The sequence below is a fragment of the Lissotriton vulgaris genome, chromosome 2_1, assembly GCF_964263255.1.
Source record: "Lissotriton vulgaris chromosome 2_1, aLisVul1.2, whole genome shotgun sequence".
Lineage (NCBI taxonomy): Eukaryota > Metazoa > Chordata > Amphibia > Caudata > Salamandridae > Lissotriton > Lissotriton vulgaris.
Window position 1 is genome coordinate 149,621,374 of NC_141687.1, and position 24,589 is coordinate 149,645,962.

Below are 24,589 nucleotides of genomic sequence, written 5' to 3' on the forward strand. Positions count from 1 at the left end.
TCTTGAGGCACCAAAGGCAGACGAGGTGTAAATCTGTCACTGACATTTGCTGGTGACGGGTGCCATAAGGCTTGAAATAAGCCTTCCCTGCGGATATACCTAATATACCCAAAGAAATTGAGAAAAGGTCAGTCAAATAGTACAGGGGGTTGCTCTTTCTGGATCTGCGCGGACTGGCACGGAAAGAAAAGAACTGATGTCAGCACACTGGGGTTGCGCCTATATAGACACCGCATACGTCTCCTCCAGTATGCACAATGCCATGCGGAACTGAACTATGCCACCTACCAGCGTTTTAATGTTATACAAACAGGACATTACCAGAGACTGCAGAAGTCATTTGAAGAAAGATCCACAATGTTTATTTCTGTAAAACCAATGCACATATCAGTATTTGTATAGAGCAAACAAGGAGAAAAACAATTGAGTTGAAGAGTGCTCCAGATTAACAATGTAAATTAAAAAAATTGGGTTAATTTAATCTCAATTAGATCCAAATTTGCATTTGTACGGTTTGTATATTGTTCAAATTAATTAAACTTTACATTATTTTGTATAGTTCGCTTTATAAGGAGCCAACACCATTACTGTGTTTAATTCCCTCTCCTCCACTTCCCACTTGTACATTTTCTCTCCAGAACTCCCAACCTTGTGTCCACCTTGTACTGCTTTCTTACCTTTTGCCATCTTACAGCTGTGGGGAATGGTTGCCTACTTGAGTTCTGTTCAACACCCACCAAAGACCTGCAAATGTCCTATTAATAACCATTTACTCCATATCCAGTTGTTGTTCCAATAATTCCCAAACAATTCTCATATTCTCAATAATGGATTTAAATGTTTTATAATTTTCAACTACAAACTGATTTTCTTTTTTAACTATGGGAATAACAAGAGTTCTGCCAAAAATAACAGTTTTTCGCATAAAAAATAAAACTGGAAAACAAATGTGGAAATCTTACCATATTTTTCATTAAAAAGTTCTTTTACTTGCTCTCTGAGAATGACCTTCTCACCAAGTCTGTTGGCATCATCATCATCTAAAATAAAAAAATCAATAATTAAAATGTTATCACAAGACAATACGTTGAAACAAAATACAATCTCTATTTAATCACTGTACTAGCAGCAGCAATCAGAGGCGACAAAATAAAGGCAAATACTGTCATGGGTACTATATATAAGAGTCTCTTATTGCTGCCCCGGCAACAGATCATTGCTTACTTTAGCTCCCTTCCTTGCGGCCTCTTCCTCTGTTTTAAAATTCTGTTGGTCATACTTTATCCTTCAACTTTCATATATCTAAACTAAGCTTATCTTTAGCCAGTTTTATGAATTTACTCTACATAGCTTATCCTGCTTTTTTCAACAACCTTCCTTTCTTACTGCTTTTCAAACAATGGCAAGCCCCAAATGCCAGCGGCTTTATTTTTATTTCACTAACATTAAATGCTTAGCGTGCTTTAATCAGTTCCTGGGGCTCTCATCTGCACTGTTATGTTATGTTATATTAACATGTTTTGTATAGTGCAGAGCTGCCTCAGCAAAGAGGCGTCCCAGGGCTGAAGCAGAACGTAGAGGCTGGAAATCAAGAAGCATTGGCATAGCCAATAGGTCTCGCCGTTGGGACCTTATGAATGTTTAGTTACCCAGCACAATATCATTGGTGCAGCAACATCAACTGTTGCATGGCTAAACACTTATAAGGTCCCAAAGGCGAGACCTATTGACTATGCCAATGCTGGTTTGTGTTATTGTTAGCAAAAACCTATAGACTAGAGCTGCAGTCAGTCCAGTACGTACTCAATCAAATTAGAGTTACGCAGTATACACTGTTTGTGGAATTCAGTGCCTGTAGAACTTAGAGCGGCGTTACAAAGCAGCGAATACCGAAATAATTGACAACAGGATGGACACATGATATGTGTTTGGCCTAAAATTGTGGAGATTCATCTACAAAGTTCTTTCTAGGATTGAAAATTAAATAGAAAGTGGCTTGCTTGCCACAAGCCCTGCTGCTAACTCAAGTCTTGGGGCTTAATGTGGAAGGGAGGAATGGACTCTTTACTCTCATGAGGGTTCAGGGGTCACAACTGCTGATGGCGGTGGTAATAAAAAAAAACACGTATGAGTCGCTGGTGGAAAATGTGGCAACCTTTTCCATAAAAAACGCACCCTGTTTGTGAAAAATACCAATGACCTCCAAACACATGGACATCCTTCATATGCATTTATTGATTAATTGGCACGAGTCAAGAGTGAAACAAGATTTGTGCTTTATCACTCGATTTGTGTTTTGCAGGCAGAAGTGAGTATTAAGTGCTGCATTAGACACAACAACATAAAGGGTTGCACATAGGAGCACTAAAATCACTAGCATCAATGTTTGCACCACTAGTGAGACTTGCATAAAGGGGCAAAGTTTTAGAACGGGTTAAACTAGCAAAAAATATTCGAAGTTGGGTATATTTCCAGGAGGTTTTACATGTGGGTGTACTGCTATTGTTGCATAAGGTGCACTAGGACTGTATCGTGGGGTGGGCACGAGTTGCGGTGGAAGAGTAGTCTTTGTCCTTGTGGGATATATGCCCTCTTAGTTTGTACGAGATACGCAGTCAGATCTTACCTGCCCTAGGTGGCGGTATCCGTACCTGACTGCAACCCTATAAGCCTCATCCGGTCCCCCGAGCACACGCACTGCCCAATGGTTAGAGTAGACGGCGCCGAAGGGCGTGCATTGGCCACTGCAACGTTGAATAAGAAAACAAGTTACTTACCTGTAACTTCAGTTATCCAGTATTGGTATCTTTCATAGATTCACATGCCTGAATCATTCCCCGTCGTCGAGGCGGGAGTCCCACGGTAAATAAAAAAGCAGTGCCAAAAGCACTTTGTAGTAGTAGGCCCTAGAAAAAGGCCTGAGGCCTATATTATAGTAGCCTATCTACATCATTATGCTAAAAGACCCAAAGTCTTTGCTCCAACCAATCAGCTCACAGCACCCTCTAGAACCTTCCCTGCAGAGCCAGCTCTCCTCAGATTTTCGTAGCACAAGTGGGAACAAGTATCCCAAACTTAGAGAACTGACTCGCCGGGGAGGAGGGTGGGTGCATGTGAATCTATGAAAGATACCAATACTGGATAACTGAAGTTACAGGTAAGTAACTTGTTTTCTTATCCAGTATTGGGGTATCTTTCATAGATTCACATGCCTGAATCAGAATAGCAAGCAGTAAGCCAGGCAAAGTCGGTTGCGGATGGTGGGAGACTTATTACAGTGCACCCCCATGAATGTATAGTCAACAACCAACAAACGCCTAGAGATTGATCTATTAATAAATCATGTTCAAGTTTAACATTGAAATTATGCACTTTCTTTCTGGAAAGAAATCTTAAGCATTATACAAAAATACACAACATGTTAGCATATGTCTGCATATTTAAAAAAAAAAAAACAATCTATTGAATTGCATGTACTTTATAAGAAATAAGTGAACATCAGTACCTGAACATACTCCTTATGGAAACAGGTGACGTAAAACAGCTTTGCCCACTGCCGCATCATCCTGATTTGCTGATTGTAGGCAGTAATGTCTTGTAAACGTGTGGACATTCTTCCATGTCGCAGCACGGCAAATGTTCTCAAGCGTCACTCCTGCAAACAAAGCCGCAGACGCTGCCACAGCTCTTGTGGAGTGAGATCGAACAGATCTTGTCAATGGTCGATTAGCCTTGACGTGGCAGAATTGAATAGCGGATGCGATCCATCTGGAAATCGTGGCTTTAGTAACCGCTTTCCCCAATGTAGTCTGGCCATAAGCCACAAACAGTTGATCTGACTTTCTCAAAGTCTTGGTTCTCTGAAGATAGAATTTTAAGCATCGTTTGATGTCCAAAGAATGCAATGTTTTTTCAGCAGGTGTTGACGGGTTTGGAAAGAAAACTTTCAGCTTGACAGGTTCATTTAGATGAAACTGGGAAGGCACTTTCGGTATGAACGTTGGATTCGTTCGCAAAGTGACATAGTCCTGGGAGAAGTGTAAAAAGGGTTCCTTTATGGTGAAAGCTTGAATTTCTCCCACTCTTCTTGCGGAAGTTAGTGCCAGTAATAAAGCCATCTTCCATGTCAAGAACTTTAGGTCGGCTCTATGGATAGGCTCGAACGGATGCTTCATCAGCTGTGATAGAACCGTGTTGAGCTCCCATTCTGGTGGTGAGGGCTTCACTGGGGGATAAGCCCGGAACAGACCCCTCATAAATTGCTTGATTAGCGATGAAGAGCAGAGTGATTGAGTGTTAGTCATCTTTCTGTACCTGGATAAGGCCGCTAAGTGGACCTTTGTTGATGAAAATGAAAGACCAGATTGCGCTAAATGCAATAAATAGGGTAATATCTTTTCTGCCGGCGCCTCTATAGGGTGTAAAGCACTAGAGATGCACCATGCACAAAAACGCTTCCACTTGAGACGATAAGTTTTTAATGTACTCTGGGCTCTTGCCTTCTCTAAAATGTCTCGGCAGTCCTGAGGAATTTGAAGATGTTCGAATTCTAGGAAGTTAGGAGCCATGCGTGCAATTTCAGTGATTGAGGATCTGGGTGAAGTACCTGACCCTCGTTGCGTGACAGTAACTTCGGAGTAACACGCAGTTTGATCGGTGGTTCCTGTGAAAGGAGCATGAGTTCCTGAAACCAATACTGGCGAGGCCACTTGGGAGCAATGAGGAGAAGGCGACAACTCTCCATTTTCATCTTGCGCACCACTCGTGGAATCAGAGGGATCGGAGGAAAAGCGTATGCATAGGTCCCTGACCATCGCATCGAAAGGGCATTCCCCCTTGACCCCTGTTGAGGATATCTGCTGGCGTAGTACCGGCATTTCTTGTTCTGATGGGTCGCAAATAGGTCCAACCTGCGTTTGCCCCATCTTTGAAACACGTAGTTCAACTGGTCGTTGTCCAGTTCCCACTCGTGGCAATCTGACAATTTTCTGCTCAGTTTGTCTGCCAAGGTGTTGTAGAGGCCTCTGACGTGTTCCACTTTGAGAGTTATGTTGTGAACTGTTAACCATTTCCACAACTCTTGGGCTTGTTTGGATAACGTTGCTGATCTCATTCCTCCCTGCTTGTTGATATAAAACATGCTTGTGGTGTTGTCCGTTCTGACTAGAACCGAGGACCCCACTATCCTGGGGAGGAACGCTTGAAGAGACAGACAAATGGCTTTCAACTCTAGACTGTTGATGTGGCATTTCTTGTGTTGCTGAGACCATTTTACTTGCACTTGCAGGTCCTGGAGATGACCACCCCAGCCCTCCATGGACGCATCCGTCGTCAGAATAAAATCCGGAGGATTCTGTAAGAATGAGAGCCCCTGTTCCAGATTGCTGATCTGAGACCACCATTGGAGTGCATGCACCATCCTGTTGGTGATCGTGATGGTGTCCTCGAATGAACCTGTCACCTGATGCCATTGACAGTTTAGCTCCTCTTGCAGTGGCCGCATCTTTAGACGCGCCAATGGAATGAGGTTGATGGCTGAAGAACACATCCCCAGAAGTGATGCAAATAGGCAAACTGAAAGTGACTTTCTTCTTGCCAGTTTTTTGGCCAACGCCTGCAGTCGGAGCTGTCTCTCTCGAGATAAGGATGCCTTGCAATCCACTGTGTCCAAGCAAGCTCCTAGGAACAACAGGTTTTGTTTTGGATCCATTTGAGATTTGTTTTGGTTGATTGTGAGGCCTAGCGATGCGAAGAGATTGCAGCATACTGTAATGTCGGATCTTACTTTGGCCTCTGATGGACCTTTGACTAGCCAGTCGTCCAAATATGGGAAGACCTGCACCTTTGCTGCCCGAAGAGCTGCTGCCACAGGGGCCAGACACTTCGTGAAAATCCTTGGGGCCGACTTGAGGCCAAATGGGAGAACTTTGAATTGAAAATGGGCGCCGGCCACCGTGAAACGGAGGTACTTCCGATGGTTTGGGTGGATTGGGATGTGGAAGTATGCGTCTTCCATGTCCAAGGAAGCCATGTAATCTCCCTCGTTGAGGCAACTGAGAATGTCCGAGAGGGTGACCATTCGAAATCCTTGCTTCTTGAGATATTTGTTCAGATTGCGTAGGTCTAGGATCGGTCGCCATTCCCCTGTTTTCTTCTTTATGAGGAAAAAACGGGAATAAAAACCTGCCCCTCTCTGATGATTTGGAACTTTCTCTATTGCGTTTTTGAGAAGCATAGCTTGCACCTCCTTGAACAATAAGTGAAGACGAGGGGGAGGGGGACCCCTGGGCGGAGTTGGTGGAGGTTTGGTGATGAACTCTAGGGTGTGACCATGTTGGATCAAGTCTAACACCCACCGATCCGTTGTTATATTCTGCCATTGCTGTTGGAAAGCAGATATCTTCGCGCCCACGGGAAGGTAAAGGATTGGAGGTGGCGCCCAATTGCTCTCACTGTTTCTTGTGACTGTCTCTTCCTTGGTTGTTTGCGCGCCTTCTTCCTCCTTGGCGAGAGAAACCAGCCGATCCAGATTGTCTATAAGAGGACTGATAGTTTTGGCGGTATTGTTGTTGATATTGCCTGCCTTGCTGGTAATAACTTCCTCTGGACGAATAACCTCGTCCTCTAGCTCCTCTGAACGATCCTCTTTTATATTGCAATGATCTTAGTGACTTTGCAGTATCTGTGTAAATGTAAATGTAAATGTATAGGCATTTATATAGCGCACTACTTACCCGGAGGGTCCCAAGGCGCTTCGACCGCTGCGAAACCCTTCCTGGCTTCCCTGAGAGATGGTCCCTTAATGGGTATCTCCAGGGTGAGACCAGGCATCCCCGGCGGTCTGGTGGGGCCGTTAGTGAAGATGAAGCAAGCTAATGCCCAGAGTTGCCGAGTGTGATCGCTGATCAGAGTGGGCACCGAGGCGAGAGAATTATCGAGTCCGCTGACCCTGGTCCAGAAACCTGCCGCGCTGGGAATCGAACCCTGGTCCCAGGCCGTCCTCTGCTCTCGGGTCTGCCGCCTCTAACCAGTGAGCCACACTACTTGTCAGTTTTAATCGTCTGGAGAGCCTCATCGACATGTTTCCCAAAGAGGGACTCTCCGTCATATGCCATGTCCAGTATTTTTAATTGAACTTCCGGGCGAAAAGTAGTGGCTTTTAACCACCCTTGACGTCTCAGGACAGCTGCCCCAGCCAACTGTCTGAAATTCGTATTAGCCATATCTAGAGCGCAGTCGATGGATTCTTCCGCTGCCCGCTCTCCTTCCATTAGAACTTTCCTGGCTTCTTGTCTTTTGTCCTCTGGCAATAGCTCTATGAAGCTAGCCATTTCTGACCACATTTGGCGATCGTAGCACCCAATAATCGCCATTGAATTTGCTATCCTGATGGATGCTGCAGCCATAGTGGAAAACTTCTTCCCAATAAGGTCTAATCGTCGCCCCTCTTTATCTGGTGGAGTAGAAATAGGGGTAGCTGGGTTCTTTGACCTTTGTTGCGCCGCTTGAGAGATTACCGAATCCGGGCGTGGATGACCAATAAGGCACGCCGGACTAGAGAGCGGAGCACGATACTTCTTTTCTATTCTGGGCAGCACAGCAGGCACAGATGCAGGGTTTTTCATTATTTTTATGCCTTCCTTCCAAATATACTCAATCATGGGAATGGCTCTAGATATCTTTCTTGTTTTCTCTTTAAAGTCATGGAGGAAACACTCCGTTTGCTCTACTGTAACCGGGAGCTTAAACCTGGTTGACGCCCTCTGCATCAGGTTGTGAAAACCACCTACATCTTCAGGCGGTGAATCTGAAGGTTGTGGAGTTGGGGGGGACGGCATGGGTATAACATATTCATCCCATGGGTCTGATGAAGGTATGTTAGGCAACTCTCCATCTTCTACTTCCTCTTCTGATGACGTATCCGGAGTTTGTGGAGGCAAGGCCGGTTGCGGAGTATCTACGACTGGAGAAACCGGTGGATGTTGTTGAGGAGGAACTACAGTATCAGATTGAGGTACTTGCGGTGGAAAACGTTGCTTGTAGTCCGCCAGCATAGCCTGTAAGTCCTGTATCAAATTAGGCGGCAACTGAGTGACTTCCGGGACTCTAGGCCGCCTCTGATGTTCCAATGAATGAGGCACTATGATATCCTCCTGGTAGTAGTGTTCAGCATAGGAATCGTCTTCATCATCATCTTGGCACTTGATGACAAGCTCGGATGGGTGGCGTGCCACACCAAAAGCACCCTCATCATCATCATCCTCAAAGTCATCTTCTTCATCATCAGCATAAGTTTCTAGAAGATGAGAAGGCATCAGTGGTGATATGTATGAACCCTGTTGTCTCTTATAAGACACGAGTTGAAAGTTTTTTGTCGCTATTGGCGTACAAAAGGCCTGATTCCCAGTGGCAGGTCTTAATAAAGCTGATCCCATCGATCTTGATGGCCCCGGTGACCAAGGTGCATCCACCTGCTGAAAGGATGCCGTCGTCGACGGGTTTATCGTCGACGAGATCGACGACGAGGGCATCGTCGACGATAGACTTGCCGTCGACGGAACCGTCGTCGATGGGCTCGACGTCGACGGGACAGTCGTCGACGGACTCGACGTCGATGGAGCCACCGTCGATGGGACGGTCGTCGACGGGGTAACCGTAGACGGGCTCGTCGTCGACGGGATAGACGTCGATGCTTTCTTCGTCGACGAGGCAGTCGTCGACGGCGGCGTCGACGACTTCGTCGACGGGCTCTTCTTGGATGACGAATTCTTCGATGATGATGGCGTCTTCGTCGACGAGTCATCAACGAGGGTTCTTTTAGTCACCATACAAATTTTTGTAGACACAATCGGAGTAGTAACAGATGTAGTGGATATCATATCCATAGAAGAAGAGGTTGAAGTAGAGACAGTGGTCACTGAAGAAGAGACAGTAGAAGTCTTACTCACAGTATTCTTTGCCGGATCGTTGGTGGCTGAGGCTCCAGAGACAGAATGTTTGGATCTCTGTGAAGAGCCTGAAGTAGAGTGGGAGGTCTTAGCATGCTTTCTCCCCTCACTTGTTTTATCCTCTTGAGACCTCGCCCTCTTGCTAGAGGTAGAGGCTCTGTCGTCATCATCCGTGGAAGAGGATTTAAGCCACAAAAGGACTCTGGCCTCCCTATCCCTTAAGGTCTTGGCAGGGAAGGTAAGGCAGATCTTACAGCGTTTTGCCTCATGCTTGGGATACAGGCAATAAATGCACTCCTTGTGCTGGTCATCAACATGGACCCTCTTCTTCTCGCATGTTCTGCAGGGTCTAAACAAGGCCTTCTTGTCAGACATCTTGAAGCTCTTGAAGAAAAAACTGAGTCAAGACTCAGGGAGACTCCCTTCCACACGACGTGCGATGAAAATCTGAGGAGAGCTGGCTCTGCAGGGAAGGTTCTAGAGGGTGCTGTGAGCTGATTGGTTGGAGCAAAGACTTTGGGTCTTTTAGCATAATGATGTAGATAGGCTACTATAATATAGGCCTCAGGCCTTTTTCTAGGGCCTACTACTACAAAGTGCTTTTGGCACTGCTTTTTTATTTAGCGTGGGACTCCCGCCTCGACGACGGGGAATGATTCAGGCATGTGAATCTATGAAAGATACCCCAATACTGGATAAGGAGAAGTACCAGAAGCAGACGGGGGGCCGTCATCCCAGTGACCAACAGCGGGGGTCTTCTCACAAGACAGAAGGTGGTGGATGAAGCAAGACTTGCATGCCTCTCCTTCGGGTCTCCAGGCACTAATTTCCAGTGAACGGCCGCTGGGGCAGGGCTAGAGCTGCAGGAACAGGCTCTAAAGTCTTGCGTAGCAGGCACGTGGCGACGAGGGAAGTCAGCTCGCGCCACAGGAATACTCCACAGCAGGCAGTGAAGCACCACTAAGAGCTGACAGACTCCCGGCAAACAGAGCAGTGAAGCTTGCGCTGAACAAGCTCATGCAGACTAGTGTCAAAGGCAGCCAATAGGAAGCTTCCAAGCTCCGTCCCTGAACTGGGACAGTGAGGCAATGTGTTAGAACAAGAAGAAAAGTCTGCGAAAAGCGAAGCTCCAAGGATGCGCTCAATCTGCAGTTGAGGGGACCAGCGGAGAGAAGAGAAAAGATGAAATACCAGCTTGTTCCCATCTGATGGTGGGAGCATTTTTAAGTATAAGAAAACTGTAGTATTGCTTAGCCACCCCCAGAAGTACAGATCTAGCTCTATAGTAAACCCGTGTTTCTTGTTCGCAGTGGTTTGGACAGGGTATGGACGCACACTAAACACAGGTGTAAATGCCTCTGGAAAAACCCAGGCTGCATCAGAATGCGCTGCACAGGGTTCGAGGAGGAAACAAGTCCCTAATTTTTGTGGACACGGATATACAAGGTGAGGCGAGCGCTTTAAAAAAAAAAAAAAAAGGGGGTTAAGGATACCATCAACGGGTGGGAGGGATGGGGGTAGAGGAGAACCGTGACAGTGGAAAAAACAAGACGAAAACTAAAACAAGCCGCGTGGCCGCGAGAGGCGCTCTGTGGCGGGGAGCGGCTGTTAACTGAGAGGGGGAGCAGGAGGTGAGCCTGCAAGTGGTGAGCACGGCAAAGAAAAGCCATAAAGGAAAGCCAGATGGCGCCTGATCGGGCACTGAAAGGTGGCGGCTGCGTGCTTGCTCCCGTGCGTAACTGCAAGCGCAAGACCAGCAAAAGCTTGTGGCACCACTTTTAAAAGCCACTTACTAAATGTCTTGAAGAGCTGCGCATGGGCTGGCTCAGATGAGACCTAAAAAAGGCACTAGGCTGTGGGGAAGACATAGGTTTTAATAGCTCTGCGAAAGACAATGTAATTCTCCATGGCACGAATGGTGAATGGCAGAGCATTCCAAAGATTGGCAGCCAAGAAATGGAAAGAGCGCCTGTCTGACCGTACCCTCCTCACACTAGGCTCAACATCTACCTGGACAACCTCCAGTAGCTTTACTTTGTTTCTTCACCCACAGTCTACCTCTCATTGAGTCTCCCAATTCATGCTGCATTTTGCTTATTTTTAGGAGTGAGCAAGGGTATTAACAGCACTTACAAGCCAATTACTTCAACTCTACAAAACCACCTCCCCTCCAAAAAGGGCGATCGTCAGTGCCAAAAAAAATTATGATTGGCATAGCCAATACTTCTCACCCTTGGGATCTATTGGTTTTTCTAATGGTTTTTGGCACTTTTGTATAGCATTGTGGATGATGTGCAAAAAGTGGCAAAATCTTGATTAGGTAGTAATCTGTAAATGACTGCCTAATCGGGCTTCTACACAATGCCTTCCAGGGCTAATGGACTCCTGGTCCACCACTATGCACTCTAGAAAATATGACAGTGCTGTATCAGACATAATGCCCAAGGCCCCTCTTTTCTTCAATTCTCTTATCGGGGAGGAGGAAGACAATGTGACTGGCAAGTGACTTGGAGGACAACCTCTCCTTATTTGTCTATCTTTCAAGCAATAATGATAACGATTATGTACTAGGTGCAGTGTCTTTTCCTCACCAACTCAATTGGCGTCTCTACTTCCATGCTATATCCATCCCTTCCAAATCTTCAATCCTGGATTTGATGTGGGAACTCATGTTTGACCCTTCTGAGTTGAGTCACCAAACACTGTGATTGGCTCCCCTCTCCCTAAGACACTTGCTTTGTCAATGTTTTTTCTTCCCTCTGGAAGTATCGGTAAGGTGAATCCTTCACTCAGAATGGCCTTCCTCTCCATACAAGGCAAGGTTTTCTCTACATTCCCCTCTAATATTTCTTGACCTGATTTCTTTGTACTGGCAAGTGTTCTTTTCTTTCTCTTTTGCCTGCCCTATCTTTGTGCCTTTCTGACTCAATCTGCTGCCGTTCTTGCCCACTGCTGTGGAAACTCTGGATTCATTGTAGCAATCATTCTGTTAAATTATACATTATCAGAGTCAATAAGTAAAGAGTATATCAATTCAGGTTGTGCATGCAGCTTTGTGAAGTGCTCATGTTGCATCTGCACATTGCCATGGTTATTGGAGTGGCTCCATAGCAATGGCTCTAGTTCACATATTTGCAAAGCTACTGGGCATGAATTAACACACACTGCTGACCAAACACATCTGGGTTATATTCACTACTAACAGAAGCTCATCTGTGACAACAACATGCTTAAGCCACTGAATTTTCAGTATGTAAATGATGAGACTACAGTTCTATGTTCATTGAATTTGCCAGCATTGGCGCTGTTCAATATTAAAATTCGCCACACATCATTTTTAAACTGTGGATTGAGTTAAGAGAAATTAATCTGTCATTTTGTTCAGATATGTAGTAGCTTTTTTATATTGTTATTAAGTTACGCAAATATGAGGATAATGTTAGCCTTCAAAGTTTGGAATGTTTAGCCTGTGAGTGTCTGTCTAAACGTTCATGGGAAAATCAGGGAGGATCTGAAGCTACTTGGTCACAGTAGGTGGCTTGTGACTTTGATCGCTAATAAAAGATGTAAAGAAACATTACAATACTGCATCCAGTGGCATCATCCCAAGATAATATTGGTGAAGATTCTTCAGGCAAGTCACCTCTCTATTGGATCAAGCCCTGTGGGTTATGGACACCTAGTCATGATTGCTTCAGACTGCAGCCTTCTTCATAGCTGCCCATCTGCATACGCCCCCAAGTGATCGGTCTTATCTGTGATTTTCTTCACACAGCTGACCAGCGATATTCCAACTTTCACCATGAAACTCTTTTGTGTTTCAAAATGATGCATTATTCCGTTGGGGCAGAGTATTTTCACAATCTGCTGGTATGCATGTTTATGTGGCAAGCCTCATAATCAAACAGCATTGGAAAATGACTAACAGCTTCCTAATGTCACACGTAATTAGAAGCATGAACACATGAACACAGCAACAGAGTTTGGTGACAGTCCTGAAAGGAGCTACAGGTTTTCTGTCAGTACTGGGGGTGAAATCAAAAAACATCCCTCAGGAGCTGTGTCAAGTAATATCTCAGACGAACATGACGTAGGACATGCAAAGTTGCAGTATTACCAAGAATTAATTAGCACACCACAACAACGTGCACAGCTGTACAACCTTTAGGTACAGAGATTAAAATTAAAAAAATACATACATTCTGTTAGAACTGGCTGTTTCTGGTAGGCTAAGGCTGACGCCAAAGCCAGGCAGAAACCCCCATTCTAGTCAGGGCAAGGAAGTCACACGCCAAGATAACCCCTGCTCACCCCCTTGGTAGCTTGGCTCAAGCAGTAAGGCTAAACTCGGAGGCAATGTGTAAAGCATTTGCGCCAGCGCACAACAGCAACAACATACTAGGCACACCACAAAAGAGACTCCACACAAGGTTATTATAAAAATAACTTTTGTATTGTAAAAACCCATCAGATAAAATCACACATATACATTATGCCAACTGGCACGGGTAATATTCATAAGGGATTATTTACAAGACAGGGCCACATGGCCCAGGAACCAGGACCTTACTAGGACCACCTGTACTAAAAAGGACAACCACCTAAGAATAAAATACATTTAGGGGTATACCAGAACACATTACCCATGATGCATGAACCACATTCAGAGGAGTAATACAGAGAAACACATGATGCCTAAAACATTCAGAGGTGTTAAGAATAAAGCACATGATGCAATAAAATACATTCAGGGGTGCAGCGCAAGAAGACACATGATGCCTAAAACATTCAGAGGTGCAGCGCAGGAAAAGAAAGACACATGATGGCTAAAAACATTCAGAGGTGCCAGAACAACACAACAGCGCAAAAACACACAGTAGGCAATTACTATTAAAACCATAGAAATCACATTGCGCATAACTTACATAAGCCACCACCTGTGGCAGTCCCTAGGCCAACTGGCCTTGTGGGGCAAGGATGCCCTGAGTCCAATGTCAGAGCGCGCTGCCATGCAGCGCCAGTCGCAAAGTACAAAAGCCTAAACGTGGCAGCTGCCCACAAAGTGCTGGGCAGCTGGGAAATCACAAACTGTGGCAGGGGCTCTGAAATAAAGGGGTGCCCCTTGAGCACAAACTGCGCCACATTGAGCCACACAGGCTCTGAAACTACTGTGCACCCAGCGTTGGAGCCTCTCAGGGCTCTAAATACAATGGTGCCCCCAAGAGCCTCTCATGGGCTCTCTATCGCGTTGGGACGGCCCACTGGCAAACGGGGCCACCCTGACTCTCCAGTCACAGTGGAGTCCCCTACAGGGGACTCTAACTTCACAAAAATGCCCCCAGAGCCTCTCAGGGCTCTAAATAAAAAAATGGGGCGGGGAGCCTCTCCGGGCTCCGTGCACGTTGGGGCGACCCACTGCCAACCGGGGCCGCCCTTGAAGCCCTCGTGGCTTTACACCGACCATGAGCGTGAGCTCACGCTACTGCGGGGGAGGGGCGGACACCGACAATGTGTCCCGGCGCCCCTCCCTTTCGTCTGCTCACTCACCGGCCGACGGCTCTCTTCACTCGGGGCTCTCCCTCCAGTCGGGGAGCCTCGCGGTGGGGGCAGGCACCGGCAATGTGCCTCGCGCCCCCTCCGCTCGTTTCTGCAGGCCGCTCCTCTCGCTGCAGGGTTCCCTCCGCTCACGGGAGCCCTGCAGACCAGCAGCCATGCTTCCCCTTCTCGTCACCGGGGCTCCCTCATGTCAGAGGAGCCTCGCAACCGGCCGCCATCCTTCTCCTGGTCTCCGGCCTCAGCCAATCACGTCGCGGCTCCTGCGACGAGCCCCTCTTGACGCGAGGCCGCCAACCAATGGTAGCGCGGCCTCGCCGATGATGCGATGATCCACGGACCAATCCCGTCGTGGCTCTGGTGAGGGGGCTCGGCTCTCTCACCCAATCAGAGCGCGGCGGGCTCGATCTTCACCGCGGACGAACAGCAGCTTCTGGGCATCTTCCTGGCCCCAGGCAGCGTCGGTGAACAACACGGGGCAATGCCGGGTGGGCACCGGCTCCAAATAATTGAATTAAAGCGGGGTGGCACCCGTAAATTAACCCAATAAACGGGGATAGAAGCGCTTAACAGAAGAACCCAGCGCTCCCAGCGCTAGAACACAAATAAAGCGCTCATCACCGCTAGAGCACAATCCACAGCGCTCCTAGCGCTAGGACAGCAGACTAAGCGCTTCCAGGCGCTTTTAGGCTATAATAAGCCCTAGCAAAAACAAGACAAAGTCCTCAGGAGTCTGCAAGGAGGGGACCATAGGCAAAGGTCCCTAAGGAAAGTCCATCAGGAATCCAGGGCAAAGCAAAGTCCACCCATCAGCCCAGGCAAGGCAGAGGGGTCCCCCAGAAGTCCTCCAGGCATCCAGGGGCTGGGCACCGCACGCCCCTGGTAGATTCAAGTCAGAAACAAGAACATTTTGGAAGGAGACACAACCCCTTCTTATACAGTGAAAAGTCTTTGAAGTCTCAGTGTGAGAACCAGCTGGACTGGTTTAGAGGGAAGTCCCTTCAGTATCAGGGACAGAGGTGACAGTCGCCCAGCGGGAGGTGGAACCAGCTTTGTAGTCAGGCAGGCACAGCCCTTCACTATCAGGTGCCATCTCCTCCCACTTCCCTGGCAGCAGATGCTGCCTTTCATCCATGGGCTGACTTCAGACAACCTCCTGGGCTCTCCAGCCCCTGTCATCCTCAAACCAGACAGTCAATCCACAAGCAGGCCCAGGCACTCTGGGCCAGGCTCACCAGCCAATCACACGCTAGACACAAATTACACAAATATGCCAACTTCTAAAGGTGGCGCTTCTAGACTAGACACAATCATGCCGCATATATCATTTTGCAGCATTCATTCTCACGAGTTCGTACATACCAAACTCGCCCCTGCACTCCCCACACATCAGGAACTACCATGGGCATACATATTCCCCATTCATTCCTATGGGAGGGCAGGTCACTCACCATACATACACAGAGAGCTCCAGCACTTTACACTGTACCACAGTGAAAAAGTGCGCAGAGGCCTAAAATCACCAACACCAGGTTCCAGAAACAGGCTAGGAAAAAGCAAAAAGTCTAGGGGTGAACCTGCCCAAAGGGCCGGGTCCAACACATTCTATTTTAAATATTATCTATTTAAGAGTTGACTAGTTCACCATGGCGAAGTGCAAGCCGATATTTGTTCTTTTGTGTTTAATCTGAAATTACTAACACATGAACATCACCGCAGGTGCTTCAATTTGAACAGATTTGTTTGTGTTTTAACATATGAACTGTAGGTGCACCACAGTTTTATGCACAACTAAGACCACATCATATAAGCCTCTGGAGCTAGGATGAAGATGATTACTCAAGAACTGCTTCACAATACTTTGATAAACTGACAACTTGAACATTCTGATGGTGCTCCAGTATCACACGAGAGTCGAAGAACTGAGTTGCAACAATTTATAAAGATAGTTTAGAATTCAGAGGGAGGAGGATTGCACGAAAAATATCTGTTGCTATCAAAGGTTTGAATATATTTGGATGGTTTCACCGAGGAGGATTATTTCTTATGGTATTGAACAAGTTTTAGTTGTTAAGAGTGAAGATTTTGTTTAATTGATGATTAAATGCGGTGCCATTTCAATGAAACATAAGCAGAGGAATGTTTCTTTCTGTATCAGAGATGATCTCAAGAAGGAAATCTTGGGCTTTGTGAAAAGAGGGTCATTGGATCGTCATCATTAGTTGTGATGTGCAAGAAATGTGGATAACTCAGGGACTTATGCAGCCTTTATAACGAGATTTGGGTAGATGTGCACCAGCTACCCAAGATTAGAGAAATGTTAGGTGGTTCAAAATGGTTTAACCTGTTAGATCTAACCGGAGCATTTCACAAAGTAAAACTTTGTGATCCAGACATAACACAGCTTTTATCTCACCAGTAAGTACTTTTCAGTATTGCTGCATACCATTTGGCTTAGCCTCGTCAGCATCAGCTTTCCAGCGGATTATGTTTTATATCTTCATAGGATTTAAGGATGTGGCAGTACTTCAGGACAATGTGTTAATATATGCAGTTAGTAGAAAAGAACATAACCACATTTTGAGTCAAGTTTATCTGTCTTGTGGGGAAAGGAGATTGTTCTCAATTTTTGTAAAATAGAGTTGAGTAAATGTATGCCATGTGATTTTGGAGGATAGTACTGTACCCAGATCAGGTGTAACACAAAGATGATGTTTACTCATTCGCAAATGGGAATGGGTTCCCTTGGAGCCCCTTTCAAACTGTTAAAAAAAATATTTGTACTAGAAACCAGTGGTCTCATTGCCTATTCTTGAAAAATAAAAATGAAACATTTAATTTTCTATTTTTATTGCATCCGATTTCTTTTGAGGAAAAGGTGCTGGATTTAAAAAAACAGATTGCTTTATTTAAAATTTAAAAGCAATCACAGGTATGCTGGTCTGCTGACCCCAGCAAGCCACCATCTCTGTGATGGCAACGAATCCTAGTAGGTCACAAATTGCGACCAACCTCATTAATATTCATGAGGCAGGTCGAATTACAACCCCCCACGAATCAGTAATTTGCAAAACAATCTATTAGTACATAGGTTGCTTCGTAAATTACTATACTGGTTGCAAAAATACATATCTAGCCCTTACCTCCTCTTGGCATACCTTCTTCTCAGATACCTTTCTCCTCTCCTTTTATCTCTCAGGAGACCAGCAGATCTGAAAAAAAGGTGCTTATAACCACAAGCGTTGACAAGAGCCTTTCATCGGATCTAAGGCGCACTTGCTTCTGTTATGTTCTTCAAAAATACTGGGTGAGGCATCTCAATGAATGTTAGAGGCCAAACCCTGAGGCTTACATTGTATGATGCCCCCCCTGAGTTCTATAGCAGAGAAAATGGTGTTGATGATGAAACCTTTCTACTGAAACTGCACCTTTGTGCCTTTGTTACACAGACAGATTTGATGTGCTGTTTCTCTCCTCTGCATTGTGTTCTTCTCATTTCTAGATTTCCAAGGTCACACCAGTGCTTGACCAGTCAGGCTGAGATATGCTAACTACCTTGGCTGAGCGCCTACCCATCACATCATGGCAGCACTTCTCTTGGCTCTGATCATCTGTACCCTCCTTCAAATATGTTTACATTAATTAACCCAATTTTTCTTCTGCCTTTTTGACAGCGCTCTTGTTGAAATATGCTAAGATACGGATCGGACATTCAAACATGGTCAGGTCCAGATCTACCTCTCCGGCCATGCTACCCATGAAGCTATCTTAGTGACACCTCACATCAACCATGTCAAATGTCCACCTCATTCAGTTTCCTTTCTTTGGCCTAGTTCATATGTTTAACTTCCAGAATCTAGTTTTCCCCAGAATCTAATGCTTGCTCCGGAAAGCCTCAACATCTCCCATGTTCATGCTTAGGTCCCTCTCATTTACAGCCTCTCTGGCCTATGGTAGATACTGGGAACAGTTTAAAAGGGATATCTGGTGCTTGCACCTTTGGATTCCTTTTTCCCCACCAAAGTTGGGGCTGAAGCAGAATCCCCAACCTTTTGCCCATCTGTGACCTTGGAGTGCCATGAGGTGCTGACCTCAAACCCCACCGGAGCATTGAGGAAGGGGCAGTGAGTTGCTCCGAAAAACATCTTATGAGGATCCTGGATCCCATGCAGCCCCGACGTTTGAAGGAGGCATCACTAGAATAGGAAGAGCCTCCCATTTCCAACAATGGATACCTTAAACAAATTCCTAGTGGTGGATCTCAAAGGAAGTCTGGGATCCACAAGCAGGAATTAAAGCTATGCATGTAGTGCATGTGGTCACATATTTAAGGGTGGCAGGGTGTCACATTGACACCCTGTTGCACCCCTGAATCGTGCATGTTGCTTTTGTAAAGGTTTTCGATATTTACCACCAACTTGTAATTGGTGGTAAATAACGAATCCTTAAAGCACATAAGCACTCTTAAATGTGCTTCCTACATACCATTTACCGATTCGGTAAGTACCGAATCGGTAAATAATGATTCAGTAAATACAGAATCGGTAAATACCGATTCTGTATTTACTGAATCATCACCTACATCGAAAATGGCTCAATACCGGTCGGTAAGCCTGAAATTTACCGAATTTCGGGTTTACTGACCGGTAATTAGCCACCTACATCGGGCCCCAAGTGAGCAAGAGTGACTAAGCGAAAAGTAGTACACTTTTTCCACGGTCTTGAGGAATGAGGGTGGTCATGTTCGATGGTTGCCAAGAACTATTCTCTCAATGGTAAGAGGAGTTTCTAGTGGCACTGTCAGCTAGCTGGTATACATGCTAACATACCCGGTAGGGGTGCTCAGAATAAGTCTGGCACGAATCCTACAGTGTATGTTGTCTAAATGTGCAGATCCTGTATACGTTTAACAGGAAGTACACAGCAGAGGATGGTGGGTGACTTTTTTTTTCCCTTTTTCGAACATAGTGAACTCCAAACGTTTGAGGTAATAACAGAAGCACCTGCAAGGGTATACCTGTGCAAATTGTGTGTTTCTTTTATTTTTATATATTAATAAAATGTAAGTTATTGCTTATATACATATGATGTCTTATACACAGCATACCTTGTCATACACTTTACTTAGTAATGTGTCACTTCATAAAGAACATGTAAGCATATGAAATCACCACGAGAACAAAAGACTCCTAAAAATTAGAAGACGTTTGCTTAATGGAAATGGCACCGGCTGGCACCGGCTGGCCCACTGCCGCATCTGTATCCTGTGCTAACTCCAAGCAAAAGTGCTGCGTGAAGGTGTGTGTGATCCTCCAGGTTGCAGCACAACCAGTCACTCCCGCGAAGAGGGCAGCTAAGTGGCAACTGTTCTGGTGGAGTGAGCCTTTGCTGTCCTTTCCAAAGGTTTGTTAGCTTTCATAAGTTTCATAAGACAAAACTGTATCGCAGCTGATATCCCTCTTGTGATAGTGGCCTTTGTTATTGCAGTCCCTTCTTTGCCTTGGCCATAGCCAACTAACAATTGATCATTTTTCCCATTGTCCTTCGTTCTCTGAAGGTAGAATTTCAGACAACGTTTGACATCCAACGTATGTAGTGTCTGTTCAGCAGGCTTTGATGGTTGGGGAAAGAAGAACCGGAGTATGGACCGGCTCATTGAGGTGGAATTGTGATGGCACTTTAGGAATAAATGTAGGATTAGCCCTTAGAATCACAGCGTCTTCTTTAAATATTAAAAAGGGTTTCCTAATGGTGAGCGCTTGGATTTCGTTTACCCATCTGGCTGAGGTAAGGGCCAGAAAAAGAGCAACTTTCCATATTAGGAATTTAAGTTCAGCTTTATGAATGAGTTCAAATGGTCTTCTCATGAGTTGTGCAAGGACCACGTTAAGGTTTCATTCCAGCGGAGGTGCTCTCACTGGAGGAAAAGTACGGAACAGTCCCTTCATAAATTGTTTGATCAGGCTTGAGGCACAAAGAGAAGTGGCTCTGGAAGCTCTTCGATAACGAGAGATGGAAGCCAGATGCACCTTAACTGAAGCAAAAGCTAAACCAGATTTTGCAAAGGAAAGGAGATATGGTAAAATCTGTTGTGGGGATACTTCAAATGGATGCAGACCATTCTGTGGGCACCAAAACCAGAATCTTCTCCATTTCATCTTGTACGTTTTATTAGTACTTTCTGCTCTGGATTTCGAGAGGATGTCGCTACATTCCTGCGGAATATTCATGCACCTAAATTCCAGGAACTCAGCAGCCAGGCATGTAAGTGTAGAGACTCTGGATTCGGATGGCACACTTGTCCGTAGTCCCTGGTCAGAAGTGAAGGGGATATTTTCAGACGTATGGTTCAGGCTTCTGAAGGATAAAGAAGTTCTGGGAATCAATGTTGCCTGGGCTACCTGGACGCAATGAGAATTATACATCTCTCCAGCTTCACTTTGGCCAGTACTCTGGGAATCAATGGGAAGGGGGAAAGGCGTAGGCATATATCCCTGACCATTGCATCAAATGGGCATTGCCCTGAGACCCCGGGAGGGGGAACCTGCTGGCTTCAGATCGGCATTTGGCATTGATGTCTGTTACAGCATTGGTTTTTCCCATAGTGAGAGAACTCAGTCCAGATGGAATTGGTTGAGTTCCCATTCGTGGCAATTGTCTGTAGTTCTGCTGAGAGCGTGTGCTAGCGTGTTGTGAGGGCCTGGAACATGCTCGGCCTTGAGAGATATCCCATGCTGTGTTGGCCAATTCCATAGCTCTTGCGCTTCCAGAGAAAGTTGGTTCCTCCTTGTTTGTTTATGTAGAACATACTGGTCGTATTGTCCATACGAACCAGTATGGAGGCACCTGCTATTCTTGGTAGAAAGGCCTGTAAGTAAAGGAATATAGCTTTCAGCTTCAGGCTGTTGATATGACATTACTTTTGAGAATGACATTACTTTTGAGAATTGGACCATTTTGGAGAACCTGAAAAAAACCTCCCCAGCTGTCTATGGACGGATCCGTTATCAGTTTGTAGTACGGTATTTCTTGTAAGAAAGTGAGAACCTTGCAAAGATGTGGACTGTGATACCACCATCGCATTGCCGTTTTCATTGTCGGGGTTATAAGAATGGTATCTTCGAAGAATCCCGAAATTTGTAGCCACTGTTTTTTAAGCACTTCTTGCTGAGATCTAATTTTGAGCCTGGCTAAATGTACGAGGTCGATTGCTGAGGATCACATCCCTAAGAGCGACTTGTACCCTCTCACTGAAATGGACTTTCTTTTTGAGATCGTCATACAAGGTGCTGTAGACCTGCCTGTCGTTCATTCAACAGGAAAGCCTTGCATTGGATCATGTCCTACCAGGCTCCTGGAAATGGTTCTATTTGACTGGGAAGAAATGAGGACTTTTTAATGTTCAATGCCATTCCTAGTCAGTTGAATAGCTGGAGACAAGTATCTGTTTTTCTGGCCACCTAATCTGCTGTTGGTGCTTTCAGAACCCAATTGTCCTAGTAGGGAAATACTTGGGTGACTTTGAGAACGTAGGGCTGCAGCCACCGATGCGAGGCACTATGTAAATATTCTGGGAGCGGAATTGAGGCTAAAAGGAAGAACCTTGAAATGTAGTGGGTACCAACTTCAGTAAACCTGAGGAATTTTCTGTGTTTTTGATAGATGGATATATGGAAGTATGCGTCTTCTAGATCCAGTGAGTCCCCTTTGTTGAGGCACCGCAGGATCTCAGCTAAAGTTACCATCCTGACCGTTTGTTTTTTCAAGTAATTGTTGAGGCTCCTGAGATCAAGTATTTGTCTCCACTTCCCTGATTTCTTCTTTATTAAGAAAAAAACGGAATAAAAACCCTGACCTCTTTGCATAGGTGGAACTTTGGTGCACCTTTTGAGAAAATAGTCTTAACTTTCTTGTGCAATAAATGAAGATGAGGAGATCCCTTGGGTGACGAAGTTGGACATTTGGTTGTGAACTCCAGCATATGACCAAAGGCAAAAAGATTCAACCCCCATTGGTCTGTGGGTATACTTTTCCATTGCTGGTGAAAATTGCAAATCTTCGCACCCACAGGAAGGATGGAGGTGGGGAAGCTGGTATCCCGCGTTGCTCATTGCTCCCTTCCGGTGTTCTCTTGCGGGCGCCTTGATGGGAGAAACCAGCTGTTGCAGACTGGGGGTATGTAGAAGGTTGATAAGTCTGCCTATATTGAGCCTGATAGGGTTGGTATTGCTGTTCCCTCTGAAAAACTCCTATTTATGCGGGAAACCCGCATTATTTCACTTCCCTGAAAGGCATTTTCCTGCATTGTAGGGTGGTTAACGACTTGCTGTATTAGTGTCCTTCTTTATGGAGAGCAGCACATCATCAATATGCTTGCCAAATAACGACTCTCCATCAAACGCCATGTCCAAGTTCTTTGTTTGAACTTCTGGCCTGAAAGTGGTGATCTTCAAACACTCCTGGCGTCTCAACACTGCTGCGTTAGCTTGCTGTCAGAAACCTGTGTTCGCTATGTCCAAAGCACAGTCAATGGTCTCAGAGGCGCTCTTTCACACTCTACCAGGATCTTCCTCGCCTCTTGTTTCCTGTCTTCAGGGATGAGGTCAAATAAGGCTGCCATATTCAACCTCATCTGTCGGTCTTAGCGGCCAATAATAGTTAAAGCATTAGTTGCCCTAAGGGTAACAGCAGCCATGGCTACAAAATGCTGGTCCATGATGTCCAATCTGCGTCCCTCCTTGTCCGGAGGAGTCGAGATTGGGGTAGCCAGATTTTTGGATCTTCTTTGCGCCACCTGCGAAATGATGGAATCCGGCTTAGTGTGACCCGTCAGACAAGAAGGTGTATCTTCAGGTGCCCTGTACTTCTTGTCTACTCGAGGGAGCACTGGTGTTACTGTAGTCGGTGTTTTCATTATGTTTACTCCGGACTGTCAGATATAATCTATTATAGAGATCGTATGAATAGATTTCCTGGATTCTTCTTTAAAATCCGACAGAAAGCGATCTGTATGCTGTACAGCCATTGGGAGATGAAACCTGTTGGACGCTCTCTCCATCAAGTTGTGGGACCCTCCGATGCCTTCTGGAGGTGAGTCCACTGGATGATGTGCCGGAGGAGAGGGTGTAGGGATGATATAGTCATCCCAGGGATCCGCTGGTGGATGCGGTTCTGGGATCTCTCCTTCTCTCTCGGCCTCTGAAGACGAAGGGTTGTCTTCAGTGGGTGCCTGTACTGGAGGGCGTGGTACCATAGGTGGTGCTGGGGGCCGTGGTTCATGTGACGGTGGGTCACTCTGAACATCCTCAGGAATCTCTGCCTGTAGTCAGCCAACATGGCTTGAAGACCGTTTATTAAAGTTTATGATTTATTAATAAAGTTTATTAAAGGTGGTAAATTAAACATCCGGGTGGAGAAAGATCTTCTTTACCCTGGTAACACTGACCGTCGTCTACGGTGGTGTTGACGGTACCAATAACCCTAAAGAGGGAATATTTGTTGTTGACGGTGCTGTTGTCGCTGGTGTTACTGTCAATGGTGTCATCAATGGCAGCGTCAATGGGATGCTCGTCGACAGGATGCTTGTTGACGTGGCGCTCATCGGCAGGATGCTCGTTGATGAGGCGCTCGTCGCCGGAATGCTCGCCGACAGGGCTCTCGTCGATGAGGCGCTCGTCAACGGCGCCTTCTTCATTGACAAAATCTTTGTCGAGTGGTACGTTCGCGGAATAGATGTCAACGATGATGCTCTTGTCTACAGTATGGGTCCAGAATTGCCCATCGTCGTCACTGTTCCTATCGTCGACGGAGCTTACAATATAACTGTAGTACTTGTCATTGTCAACAGTCTAGGAGTTGTCATCGTCGACAATGGTTTTTTGTCTTTTCTCCTTGTAGAATCTGTAGATGAGGCTCTATGACCCTACTTTTCCTTACCCACTGAAGAGGTGGAGACATAAGTTGTAGGCTCTGAGGAGACTTTAGGGTGTTTCTCCTTCCTATGGCCTTTGCTTTCCTGAGAGGGCTTGATTCCTGAGAGGGCTTGAGGGGTTTCCTGCCCTCTCCAGAGACATCATCCTGTGACATGG

General features: G+C 45.8%; 1 protein-coding gene across 1 annotated transcript in view; it reads right to left on the reverse strand.

Annotated features, from left to right (window-relative positions):
* GTF2IRD1 (GTF2I repeat domain containing 1) overlaps window positions 1-24,589 on the reverse strand; it is a 993,687-nt gene that overhangs the window by 127,100 nt on the left and 841,998 nt on the right. Inside the window, exon 24 of the mRNA XM_086954598.1 lies at window positions 963-1,040. Within this exon, the coding sequence (XP_086810724.1) occupies window positions 963-1,040 (78 nt within the window). The remainder of the gene's footprint in view (window positions 1-962; window positions 1,041-24,589) is intronic.